This window comes from Arvicanthis niloticus, chromosome 15 (genome assembly GCF_011762505.2).
Source record: "Arvicanthis niloticus isolate mArvNil1 chromosome 15, mArvNil1.pat.X, whole genome shotgun sequence".
NCBI classification, from domain to species: domain Eukaryota; kingdom Metazoa; phylum Chordata; class Mammalia; order Rodentia; family Muridae; genus Arvicanthis; species Arvicanthis niloticus.
In genome coordinates, this window is record NC_047672.1 from 71795411 (window position 1) to 71807853 (window position 12443).

Below are 12443 nucleotides of genomic sequence, written 5' to 3' on the forward strand. Positions count from 1 at the left end.
GTTCCAGAAGTTTGTTCTCTCCGCTATGTGGGCCCTGAGGATTGAACTCGGGTAGCCAGCCCCTAGTTGATGAACTTTAAAAACAAGAACTATTGGTGTAGAAATACAAAAGGAGCCTGATGGTTGAAGGAATAGGTGTCTGCAAGGCTATAAGGCTGCTTTTTTTTTTTTTTTTTTTTTTTTTTTAGAACCAAGTTGCCCAGTGGTGACGGTGAACCTAGTGACAGGCTGTGGGGTGGAGTGGGGCATAGTGTTGTAAAGGTGACGGTAAAAGCAGATTGGATTTTTAAACCATTTTATAGGTGAAATTAAATTTACAAAGATGCTTGAGGAACACTATTGTGAAGTAGGACAGGAAAGCTGGTAAAGGTAAGCAGCCAAGTGACAGTTGGTGTGGGGAGACCTTCCCTGTTGTTCAGAAGACTGAGAGTAAAAGGAGGAGCCGCTTCATTGCAGAAAAGGTGTAGTTTCAGGTGCTCCCCTGGGAGGGAGGTTTCTTGGTTTTGAATTTACCCCCCCGCCCCCAACAGATTTTTCTGTGTAACAGCCCTGGAAACTTTGACCTATAGACCAGGCTGTCCTTGAACCCACCAAGATCTACCTGCCTCTGCCTACTAAGTGCTGGGATTAGCAGTGCGGCTGTCAGGGTGCCTGGCTGTTTTTGGAATTCTTAAGCGGTAACCAGGGGCTGGAGGGATTGTTTAGTGGTTAACAACACTGACTGCTCTTCCATAGGTCCTGAGTTCAATTCCCAGCAACCACATGGTGGTTCACAACCATCTGTAATGGGATCTGATGCCCTTTTCTGGTGTGTCTAAAGATAGCTACGGTGTACTCATATAAATAAAATAAATCTTTAAAAAAAAAAAAAAAAAAGGTAACCAGGCCTAACGGTGGGAATGCATTAGGACACGTAGGTAGTGTCTTAGATGGGAAGGCATGCAGGCCTCAGCAGGTGCGACACTCACAGTGATTAAATCCATCCTGAATGGCTCACTGTTTCTGGAAGTAAACAAATGTGGTGATTGGAGAGAATGTGAAAGGAAATTGGAAACTCTTCCTGCATCACTACAACCCTATATTAAGAACTTAAAAAAATCTTTTTGCAATAAAATGGTCAAGTACAATTTTATTCTGAAACATCTAGTCAAAAAATGTAGGGAGCTTGAGTTACAGAGTGGTTAAGTTCTACATACAGTAACATGCTGATTAAAAGTACATATTGAAGTTGATAATGAAAGGGAGAAGAAAGTGGGTTTAAAATTATGGAAACATCAAGAAGGTGGACAGGTCTGTGCCCGTTAGCTCCTTTAGTAAGTGTGTATTGAGGAGAACTGCTTTGTAGCCAGTGGGGAACAGGTGTGTGTGTGTGGGGGGGTCACCACATGCCATGCATGAGTCTCCCGGGCTTTGCATGGATGGATTATTTACCTCATTCTTCACAAATAGAAATACTTATCCCCATTTTATAGACGAGGAAGTAGAGGCTTTAGAGAGTATAGGCAGTTTCCTGAAGGTCCCATGGTTTTTGAAAGTGAAGAAGTGTTTCTAAGTCCCATGCAGAGACAGTTGTCTTGAAATGAGGGGAGCCTTTACTGAACAGTTTCACGGTAGCCCCAGAACTCGGAAGGTAGGTTTATTATTATAGCAGCTTAGCTGACTTTATTATGTCTCTAGGATGAGGACATATGCCTAACTTAGGAAATGTCCTTAACACTGGCAGAGAATGTTCCTACTTTTATTTTTTTATTTTTTTCTTAAATTTTCATATTTTAATTTTATTAATGTAGTCAGCATTTTAATTTATTTCTAGGAAATACACACATGCATGCATGTATGCATGCTTACCCTCCCCCATGTTATTGAGGTCTGCTTAGAAATTCTGAGATCTTATAGCTTTTCAATAATAACTTTTAATTTTAGCATGTGGACTTTTTATTATAAACATATACTGTAATTTAAAAAATACAGTGAAAATACTTTTTAGGAATAGACAAAATAGCATTTCCAATGAAGTAAGAACATGGGTTCTCCACAGTTGTGTTGCCAGCCTTTGGCTGCGTTGCCGGTGTGGCTGAAGGCAGTTTGCTTGTATTTCCCATGGCTTTGCCTTTGCTCTGTTCTTTTCATTCTTCCCTGTAAGTTCTTCTCCTACTCAGCTTGGTTCCAGCAACCATCCTTTAATTAAATTGAAGTTGCACATAAATTTCTGATGTAGGTGGCATTGCCAGTCCTTCCTAAAAGGACAAGAATATCATCTTTGCTCGGTACCTGGGTGTTGCTGTTCACTTCTGTGCTGTGAAAGGAGGGGAGACCATGGTGTAAAGAAGTCTCCTTCTGAAAGGGCTAGGGGCTGGACGTCAAATTTAATTAAAAACAATCAGGAAATTATAACATTTTAATCATTGAATTGGGGTTTTGGTTTAATATTTCATTCTTAAGTGACAGAAATGATTCACTGAGCCATATTTTTTGGGGCTAATCAAATAGAAGCAGCCAGGGGTTGCATATCTGTTCATTGCAGATTGAAACATTATAATTTAGGCCTCCCAAATTATTTAGTATATAGAGTTTAGATGCTAGCATTTCATGTTTGTTTTGTAACTTGTTCAATTTGAAACTTTTTAATAAAACCCAGGTAGTTCTACCTTTAAAAAAAAGGACACCCCTCTGCTTAAAAGAAGTGGTACTTCCTGCTTTCATAAACAGTCATGTGCATAGTTTAGCAAGGCCTGGTGCCTCTGGAGCGGTTTCCCTTTATAGCACCATTGAATCCGAGTCCTAACCAGAAGTACTGCGAATCTTGTGGCCTCATTCTGAACAAAAGGGATTAGGGAAGAAAAATCTCTTGATATAAGGCTTGTAAGCAAGGGCGGGCAATCTTGGTTGTGAATATTTTCTGATTTTTCCAGAAATCAAGCAGAAGATTGAGCTGCTGATGTCAGTTAACTCTGAGAAGTCGTCCTCTTCAGAAAGGTACAGCTACATCTCTTGCATGAACAATTAATGGTGTAGCATTGCTAAGAAACAAACCGGACTTACCTTTTTCCTTGTCAAGTTTGCTGTGTAACGTATTGTACTGCATGCTGGCCTGTGCTGTGTGGAAGATGTGTATTTGGCCAAGCAGTTCTGCTTTGCGAAGGGAAATTGATTTTTTTTAGAAAAACAGTCAGTCTAATCAGCTGCAGCATGCGCACCATAACACAGCAGACCGCTGGTCAAGTGTGGCAGCTGCTAAAAGCTTAAAAAATAATTTAACCAAAAAAAAAAAAATCTTGCTTTTTAAAGGATTTATTATGAAATTTTTGTTCTTGTATTTTGAGGTTGCTGGTATATAGAATTTCCAAGGTTATCTGTAAACATCTAGCTTAAACATAGTTGATTTTTTTCCTGTAATAAGTATATATATATATATATATTTTTAATGAACAAAGGGAGTGCCATTTGTACATAGCTTAGGAATTGCAAACCCACAGATTAGTCACATTCTGAAAAAGAGATGTGATGTTTCTTCAAGTCTCGGCTAGGCAGTGGAACAGCCACTGCATGCAGTAATGGTTCATGCCTGCAGGTAAGGACAAAATGACTCAGAAGTATTTTTAAAGCAATTATTTTATCTGTCATTCATATGATTATACCTGTAAGGAGATGGTTTGTGAAAATTACTGTTTTGCCTTATAAGCAAAATTAAAATATTTTTATCTCCTGTAAAAAATGAGACCAAAGATCCTTATTTTGATAAGTAAATTCTGTGTTCACTTCTGTTTATTGAATTTTGAGTATACAATATGTATTCAAAATGTTTGAAATTGAGGTTCTTAGGCCAACAGTTGGTGATTACCTTTTTTTTTTGCTTATCCTATCAATTTATAGTTAATGTAGACAACTGTATTTAAGACATGTTGATTTGTCTTTTCTAGGGCTAATTTTTAGGACGTTGTTCACAGATTGAAAATTTAGGAAAATAATGTGGAAAATTGCTTGGTGGTAAAGAAATGATACAGGAAAAAATATTGTTAAAAGCAAACCAGAAACTGGCTGATCCTCCATGGCAAAATGTGTGTTAGTTTTGGGAGGACACACTCTGAAGGCAAAGACACTATATGGACTTTTTAGTGTATTATTAGGTAAAACGCTTCTGGTTACAACATTGGTTACAAATGAAGATGTAACTACATTCTGTAGACGCTGAAAATAAAAAGTAATAAGAAGTTTTGGGCTTATTTTTCTTGACCCTTGTAACTTCTGGTCTGTGGCTAGCCATCTGATTGCAGTTGTTCTGTTTGTTGAGCTACAAAAGGACTCTTCAGCCTTGGGAATGCCCTGTCTGCAAACTGGTGCAGGTGGGGACAGTAATGCAGGGATGCACCCCATGAGCTGTCCAACCGTCAGCTGCAGAGTCAGAGTTCTGTGCTCGCAGTGTACTTAGTGAGATGACCACAACAATCATGCATCCTTCTGGGGTAGTGTGAGTTCTTTATTTGTAAACTGAGAGGTGAGCACAGAAGATGAATATCTCTTAAAAACTAGTTAATTTGTTCTTTCTTTCTCAAAACTCACTTTATGAAAACCTACTCTATAGTATTTTCATGACTTTACTTACTTGGGCTTTTGTGGTTATTTGAAAGAGAAGAGAGTACCTGTTGTCATAATTACAAAGCTTAGAGACCAGTTGCTGCTGCGGGTGACTTTGTGCATGGTGTGCTAGAGCTCACCTTACTGGTTTCAGAGTTATATTAAGCAGATGTGGTAGTCTCACTTAGGCGGTGAGTATGATTTATGCATCAGTTCAAAACTTTGTAAGCATAATAGCTGTTTAATTAATTTAAATATATGAAAACAAAATGCCCCTTTCCTCTCCATTTCATTAAAAGCTGTATCATTTAATTTTTAAATTTATTTAAAAGAGTGGTTCTCAATTCTACTGCTGTGGCCCTTCAGTGCAGTTCCTCATGCTGTGCTGACCCCAACCATAAGATTTTTGCTACTACTTTATAACTGTAATTTCTTGCTGTTAGAATTGATATGTAAATATTTGTGTTTTTCTACGGTCTTGGGTGAGCCGTGTGAAAAGAGCTAGTAACTTACAGGTCAAGAATTGCTAATTTTAAAATATCTGCAAAAGAATAATCTCAAGTGTAAAAAGTTCATTATCTAATATCTGTGTCTTGCCTAGGATGTGGATGTGATATCTTAAAATATCATGATAGTGTTTGTCACATTGTCAATTACTGTTAATCAGTTATTATATTTCTAAAATACTTTATTTGATCTCTTAAAAAATGACATGGTTTTAAGAAGGAGAAAAATGAATGGGTTACAGTTTTATGCATAGTAGCCTGAGATCTTTGAGATTTTCTTAGGTTGCAGCAAGTCTCCAGATGCCTATCAGTAGGTTGGGCAAAGCAGCATGGTTTCTTTTTCCACAGAGGGAGAAGCTGTGTGGCACCAGAAGGCATCATTCCTGTACTCTGTCCCTGTAGTGTAGAGGGGTCTCCTGAGAGCGCTGTTGGCAGGGGCAGTGCTTCTGAATACAGAGTGTAGTAATTGTGGAGTCTGTGCTGGGATATCTTCAGTCACCCTTTCACCTTACACTTTAACCTATTATGTGGAAAAAGCTGTCTTGTGAAAGCTAGTCTTATTGGCTGGATCCTTTTTGTTCATTAACTTAACTTAGTTTTGTAGACTTTTGAGGACTTCTTCCTTGAAAATAAAACTAGTGCAAAGTAAAATTATAATGGAGTTTACTAACCGATCACAATAGCCCTTGAAAATAGTTTTGAAGTTAGGCATTTAGCTCCGATGAGGTAGTAGAGACCTATAAGAAGTACCTCAGTAGAAGAGCCGTGTAGTCCACGTGCTCTGTTGGGAAGGCTGCTCACAGGCAGGATTAATGCCGCTCAACTCAGCTACTGTTTAGTTTTACATGTTATATTTTGAAGAGAGAAAAAATTTTCAGCTTACCTCTTTAAAGATTAACAACAGAGAATGTTACTGAATGAATGATAAGTTAAAAACAAGTGATGTGTCCTGTGGCCTGCTAAGAGTCCTCTGGAGGATCCCGGAATAAACCCCACTACAAATATGTCCTCTGTAGAAGTGAGCTCTTGCTGAATGAGTGAGTGCGTTGGTTTGTTAGCATTGTAACAGTGCTGCTGACACGGCCTGTGGTTTACTCTCACTCAGTGTAATAAAGCAAATGGAGTCGTTAATGGCAAAACTTATCTTTTTCATCTTTTCACCTCTTTTGCTTTGTTTTGCTTTGTCCCAGCTGTGTCACTTGCGGAGGCTGTGGTATGGAACATGCGGTGAAGAGAGGAATAGTAATCATGGCTAGGAAAATGGCAGCAAGTACTCACTAAACAACCCAGACGTCATTTCTCCTGGTGGTGGCTTGGTTGTTGGTGCTGGGAAGCAGATACTACTTCTCAATAGGATGAGGGAGGGAGAGCAGAATGAGCCATTAGTCAGAGTGCTCTAATGGGGACTTAAGTTTTCTCAGGGCAAGACGTAAAAGGACAAGCTCTTTGTATTTTGGTGTGACATTTTTTTATGTTGTAAAGAGGGTCTTTGTAGCATCCTAGTAGTCAGCAATACTGAATCCACAGTTGCTAGTTAACCTTTGAGAATGGAGAAATAAGGAAGAGAGAGAAGTCATGAGCAGTACCCATGGCCTGTGTTGTCATGAGCACTATGCTGTGGCCTGGGTTGTACCGGTGCTGAATCAGCAGCCTTGCTGAGAAATGACAGGATGGCATGCTGTCCCTCCCTCTGTACAACTTGTGCTTGTGCACGTGTGCCTTTTAATTGTCTTTCTTACTTTAGAGCACACAGAGAGACCCTGACAGATAGTGAGGAGGGGATTTGATGCAAGGGTGCATAGCAGTGTCTCTTGTTTGCTCTAGGATATGCACTGAGGTCTGATCAGTACAGATAGATGCCGTCACAACTTCCCTCCCTTCCCCACGGATGGCTCCCAGCAACATTCATTGGTGAATTAAGAAAAGAGACATGTGATAGTCCCCTCCTCACCAGTTCTATGTGTGTGCCCTTTTGCCTTTTCCAGTGTTACTCATGTGCTTCATGTATCTGGTCTCTGCCTTCCAATATTTGTATCTTGGGTCTCCATCTGTCCATTTCACCTGTTGATGGATGTTAGGGGCTATTTCTTGTTTGTCACTATTGGGTTACGAATAGTGTTGATATGAGCAGTTGTGTGCATGCATTTGGTAAGTGAACCTCTGTACATTTTTATTGATTCTAGGTTTATAAGCAGCTGGGGGAGGTGGTGTTGAGGATAGGAGTTATAAAGGAGATGAGCATGAGAATGTAGCCAGAGTCACAGGGCCCATCCTCCCAGGCACCATTTCCCACTGGTTATCATCTTTAAGAGGACCTAGAGGGCATGCATGTTAACATTAGCTTTCAAGTTGGTTTTCCATAGCAGAATCATTACTTAGGTACATCCTCTTAGAAGCTTACCTCGTACACCATGTAAGAAAGAGCCGACTTTTGGGACCTGGGGGAATGAATCAGTCTTGTGGCATATTTATACCTTTTAAACTGTTAACTTTTAAAGTTGTACTTGCTTTTAAAAATTATCTTGAGCCAGCACTAAAGTGTAGTCTTGCCATGTAATTTCTGGTCAAAAAAAAAAAAAAAAGTATGTAGGCATTTATCTGAGCTGCCCTTCTGTTGGTAATGTTTTGCTTTCTACACTATTATATTTGGTATCAGCCTAAACTTTGATTTTGTCTGATTTCTGATGTTAGGAAGGTTTTTCACATCATAGACTATGTAAACCATTTCAAACCCAAATCTGTTGGAAAGATTTCTGCTCTAAACCTTCACCCTTCATCCCATGGTTCTTAGGATAAAGGTGATCTGTGACTTGGGCTGTGAGCACTTGTGCTTTTAGACTCAACCTATAATTGTATGTGTAGAATTTGCAGTTTATAAATTAAGAACTTTGTGGGAAGACTTTTGATACAATTTATTCTTTGCCACAGGCATAGATTAATTATAGTCACTACTAATTTACATTAACTCTTGTAAGCTATCAAGTGTAAGATTTTTGTCTCATGTAGTTTATTGTTACATTCTCTACATTTATTTTAATGTGAAATAGGAATTAAAATAAATCTGGATGCTTTACATTTCTGCACATACACCCCTTGTGCGCCCCCCTCCCCTCCCCCACTAAACCAAATGTTTTCCCTCATTGCCAGTATTTTGGATGCCATCTGCTGCTTTTTGGTCACATAGTTCACACAGTACTAATGGTTACTTCATATCATGCCATTTTGTTTACATTTAATTGAAATAACATACAGGCTGTATCACATTTAATGGTATTCTAAATCCTTTTTTTTCCTAAAGAAAATTTCCTATCCCCACCAGAAACAGAGCAAGTGGGTCTTACCCTAAGATACAGTATCATGTCCTGTCTAGACTTTCCTGCATGAAAGACCACAGCCCAAGCCCCCTACCTCACTGTCACAGTGAGGCTTAACGGCTCAGAGAGTGAGGCTTGTGTAGATGCCATAACACTCTGAGGATGTGCGTTACCAAGCATTCATTACCAGGTCCTAGGTACCAGATAGTTAGCATCACTCTGCCTAATCATTTCCCTCTCTCTCAGAACCTTCCCTTTGTTCTTTACTCATTACAAAGATCCTGTATGTCTCTTTGCATGGTGTGCCATGGTGCTCTGTGTGCTCTGCTCTCCTCTTCCACCATTTTGTATGTTCTGGGGTCAAACTGAGGTCGCTAGACCTGCACAGCAAGCAGGTCCCTGATGGAGCCATCTTTCTGGTTCATTTTTGTTCTTGAATCGGGGGTCTTTCTCTAAGCAAGGTTAGCCTGGAACTTGAGATGCTCTTGCCTCAGGCCATGATGCCATGGCCAGTCGCAATTGGTAAGTTTTCTGACTTAACCAGGAGCAGTTCTGAACACTCTGCACAGTAGCTGTCATAGTAAAAAACGGCAGTGACAGAAAAGCCAGTACTTTAGTGACCATCCTTCAGACTGATGTTGCAGCAGATTCTTTATATAGCATGGGGCGACAAAAAAAAAAAAAAAAAAAAAAAAAAAAAAAAAAAAAAAATCCTGACTAGTTTTGCATAGATAGCATACATTATCTGTCCATCTACCATGCACTTGCTCTGAACCAGTCACTAAATGATTTGGAAATCATCATACCCCAAAGGCACCACAAAATTGTAGAATTTCCACAGACTGCTGATGTATAAAAGTTATATAGAAGATGATGTTGGTGAGTGCTTGTTCATGTAGATTGGTTTTTTCCCTTGGGCACTCAGTGCCAAGCACTGTATCATGAATGATAGCACAGTGGATGGCCCTGGACATTCCTTAAAAGTGTAACTAGTAATTGCATCTCCTTTTTCAAAAACGTTTTTTTAACATTTTTTTTTTTTTATTATTATCTTTCTGTGTAAGGGTGTTTGGCCTACACATATATTTGAGCTCCACATGTGAGCCGTGCTCTCAGAGGTCAGGAGAGAGTTAGATCCTCTGGAACTGCACTTGCAGTTGGTTATTAGCTGCCAAATAAGTGCTGGGAACTGAACCTGGGTTCTTTGGAAAAGCAGCCAGTGCTCTTAAGTACTGAGCTGTTTCTCCAGCCATAAAAATGATATTTCTGGGCAAAGTATTTTAAAAGATTAGAGGTATGTATGGCAAAAGAATACAAACACCTGGTTACCCAGGCTACAGCACCTAAGGGCCTGCTGATCCTATGGAAGTGCTGGCTGCATTCTCTAGCTCTTCTGCCCTTTTATTCATTCTCATTCTCTCTCTCTCTCTCTCTCTCTCTGTCTCTCTCTCTCTCTCTCTCTCTCTCTGTGTGTGTGTGTGTGTGTGAGCGTATGTGTGTCTCTAAGTGTGTATATAGTATGTATTTATTTTACTTTTTTGAAACAGGATTTCTTTTCTTTTCTTTTCTTTTCTTTTCTTTTCTTTTCTTTTCTTTTCTTTTCTTTTCTTTTCTTTTCTTTTCTTTTCTTTTCTTTTCTTTTCTTTTCGTAGACTCAGCTGTCCTAGAACCAGCTCTATAGACCAGGCTGGCCTAGAACTCACAGAGATTCTCCTGCCCCTCCCTCCCAAGTGCTGGGATTAAAAGTTATACTATCACTGACCAGCAGTTAACCCTTTTACTTTTTTTTTTTTTTTCTTATTTTTTGGATTTTTATCTCTTCACACAGAGAGCATTGGACACTCAAGTGCGGATCATGGTAAACTTTTTTTCCCCTGTGCAGTAACAAAGTGATCCAGCTGTGCAGACCCACTAAAACAGAATTCAAAGTTCTGTGAGCACTAAGTGTCATCAGTGGGTAGAAGGCATGCAGGTCAAGTCATTTTTCTTTTTCTCTTTTTGAGTCAGGGTTTCTTTGTATAGCCCTGGCTGTCCTGGAACTCATTTTGTAGACCAGAATAGCCTTTACTTCCCAAGTTTTGGGATTAAAGCTGTGTGGCTAAGTTATTTTCATTCCAAGGGTAGATTTCCAGAGTTTTGTAACATTGCAGTCATTGCTGAGAACTGTGTTCTAAGACCCTGGGCTCTCTTGTCAGTCAGATCCGTAAAATCACGTGTGCACTTTAGCAGTAGCGCTGTTGCCAAAGCAAAACAGTATCACAGTGACATTTGGAGTTCATTTCCTATCTTTATGCATTTTTTCTTGTATTTATAAAGAATATTCAATAGTCTAGTTTTTATGATATTATTTAATTTTTTAAAGATTTATTATTTCTTTGGGGGTAGCAGATGCTTCTGTGATTAACAACATATGTTGTGCTCGAAGAGGGTCTGAGTCTGATTCTCCTCACTCATGTGTCTTCAGGAGACCTCTGGCTTCCGTTAGCACCTGCAGTCACTCACATGAACACACATACACACACACGATTAAAAAAGAACACTCACATGATTAGAAAATAAAATAAATATTAAAAAAGAAATTTCATCTTAAAAAAATTTATCATACTTTAAATTTTGTGTTTGTATGTCTATTTCTTTTGTGTGTGTGTGTGTGTGTGTGTGTGTGTGTGTGTGTGTGTATGCCTGCAGAGGCCAGAGAGGATGTAGGGGCTCCTAAAGCTGGATTTTCAGGTAGTTGTCTATCAGTGAGCTGTCTGATGTGGGTGCTAGGAACAAATGGGTCCTCTGGGAGAGCAGAAAGTGTCCTTCTCTGTAGCCCCATGTAGTGTGATTTTTGAAAGGCTGTGTTCTACTGAGTCTGTATGAGTGAATGTTCTGTCATCTTTTTGTTTATTGAGTGTTGGTTTAGGAGTGGAGTTATTGCCGTGCTAGTTTGTAATACTAAATTGTCCTCAAAAGACTATGCTGTTCATTGCCTCTGGCAGTGCAGAGCAGGATCCTGCACATCCTCATTGGAGATTTCTAGAACTTTGGTTTTGGGTTGAATAGCAGCATCAATGGATACACTCAGTGGTGTAGACAGACTCTGCCATGTGCCTCTTTGCTCTAGAGAGACTCTCTGTACTTAAAGTGTAGTCAGTATAATCGACTTCAGTAAAAGACTTGAAGACTCTTGTATTGAGTCAAACATTTATGAACTATTTGAGGTATCCTTACTGTGCCCTTGATTAGTTGTTAGCTGCCAAATGGAATACCTAATCAGTGAGGAAAAACACAGGTATCCTGTTTGTGCTAATGAAGCTTACATTTGTAAAACATTTCAAGAAGGTATATCCACACTTTGAATTTCAGACAGATGGCAAGGCATTCAACACAGACGGTTGGCCTGGGGGAGGGGAGGCCTCTTGCTCTCTTCTCCATCTGTCCTTGTCTCTCCACTTCTCTCCATGTAGTCCAGGCTGGACTTAAGCTTATGTTGTAGCCCAAGCTGTCTTAAACTCATGATCCTCCCACTTCAGCCTCAAGGGTTTTGAGATTGCATACATATACCACCACAGCTGGCTTAGCCTTACACAAGCACACAGCTGGCTTAGCCTTACACAAGCACACAGCTGGCTTAGCTGTTACACAAGCACACAGCTGGCTTAGCTGTTACACAAGCACACAGCTGGCTTAGCTGTTACACAAGCACACAGCTGGCTTAGCCTTACACAAGCACACAGCTGGCTTAGCCTTACACAAGCACACAGCTGGCTTAGCCTTACACAAGCACACAGCTGGCTTAGCTGTTACACAAGCACACAGCTGGCTTAGCTGTTACACAAGCACACAGCTGGCTTAGCCTTACACAAGCACACAGCTGGCTTAGCTGTTACACAAGCACACAGCTGGCTTAGCCTTACACAAGCACACAGCTGGCTTAGCTGTTACACAAGCACACAGCTGGCTTAGCTGTTACACAAGCACACAGCTGGCTTAGCTGTTACACAAGCACACAGCTGGCTTAGCTGTTACACAAGCACACAGCTGGCTTAGCGTTACACAAGCA

General features: G+C 40.0%; 1 protein-coding gene across 17 annotated transcripts in view; it reads left to right on the forward strand.

Moving 5' to 3' along the window:
* Srpk2 (SRSF protein kinase 2) overlaps window positions 1–12443 on the forward strand; it is a 185292-nt gene that overhangs the window by 64263 nt on the left and 108586 nt on the right. For 13 of the 17 annotated variants that reach the window (XM_076913167.1, XM_076913161.1, XM_076913166.1 and 10 more), the window contains one exon: window positions 2913–2976. The exons of 3 other annotated variants lie outside the window; for them this stretch is intronic. In XM_076913167.1, the coding sequence (XP_076769282.1) occupies window positions 2939–2976 (38 nt within the window). In that variant the 5' untranslated portion in view covers window positions 2913–2938. Of the gene's footprint in view, window positions 1–2727; window positions 2977–12443 lie in introns of those variants that run through there. One more of the 17 variants, XM_076913165.1, reaches the window with a different exon arrangement.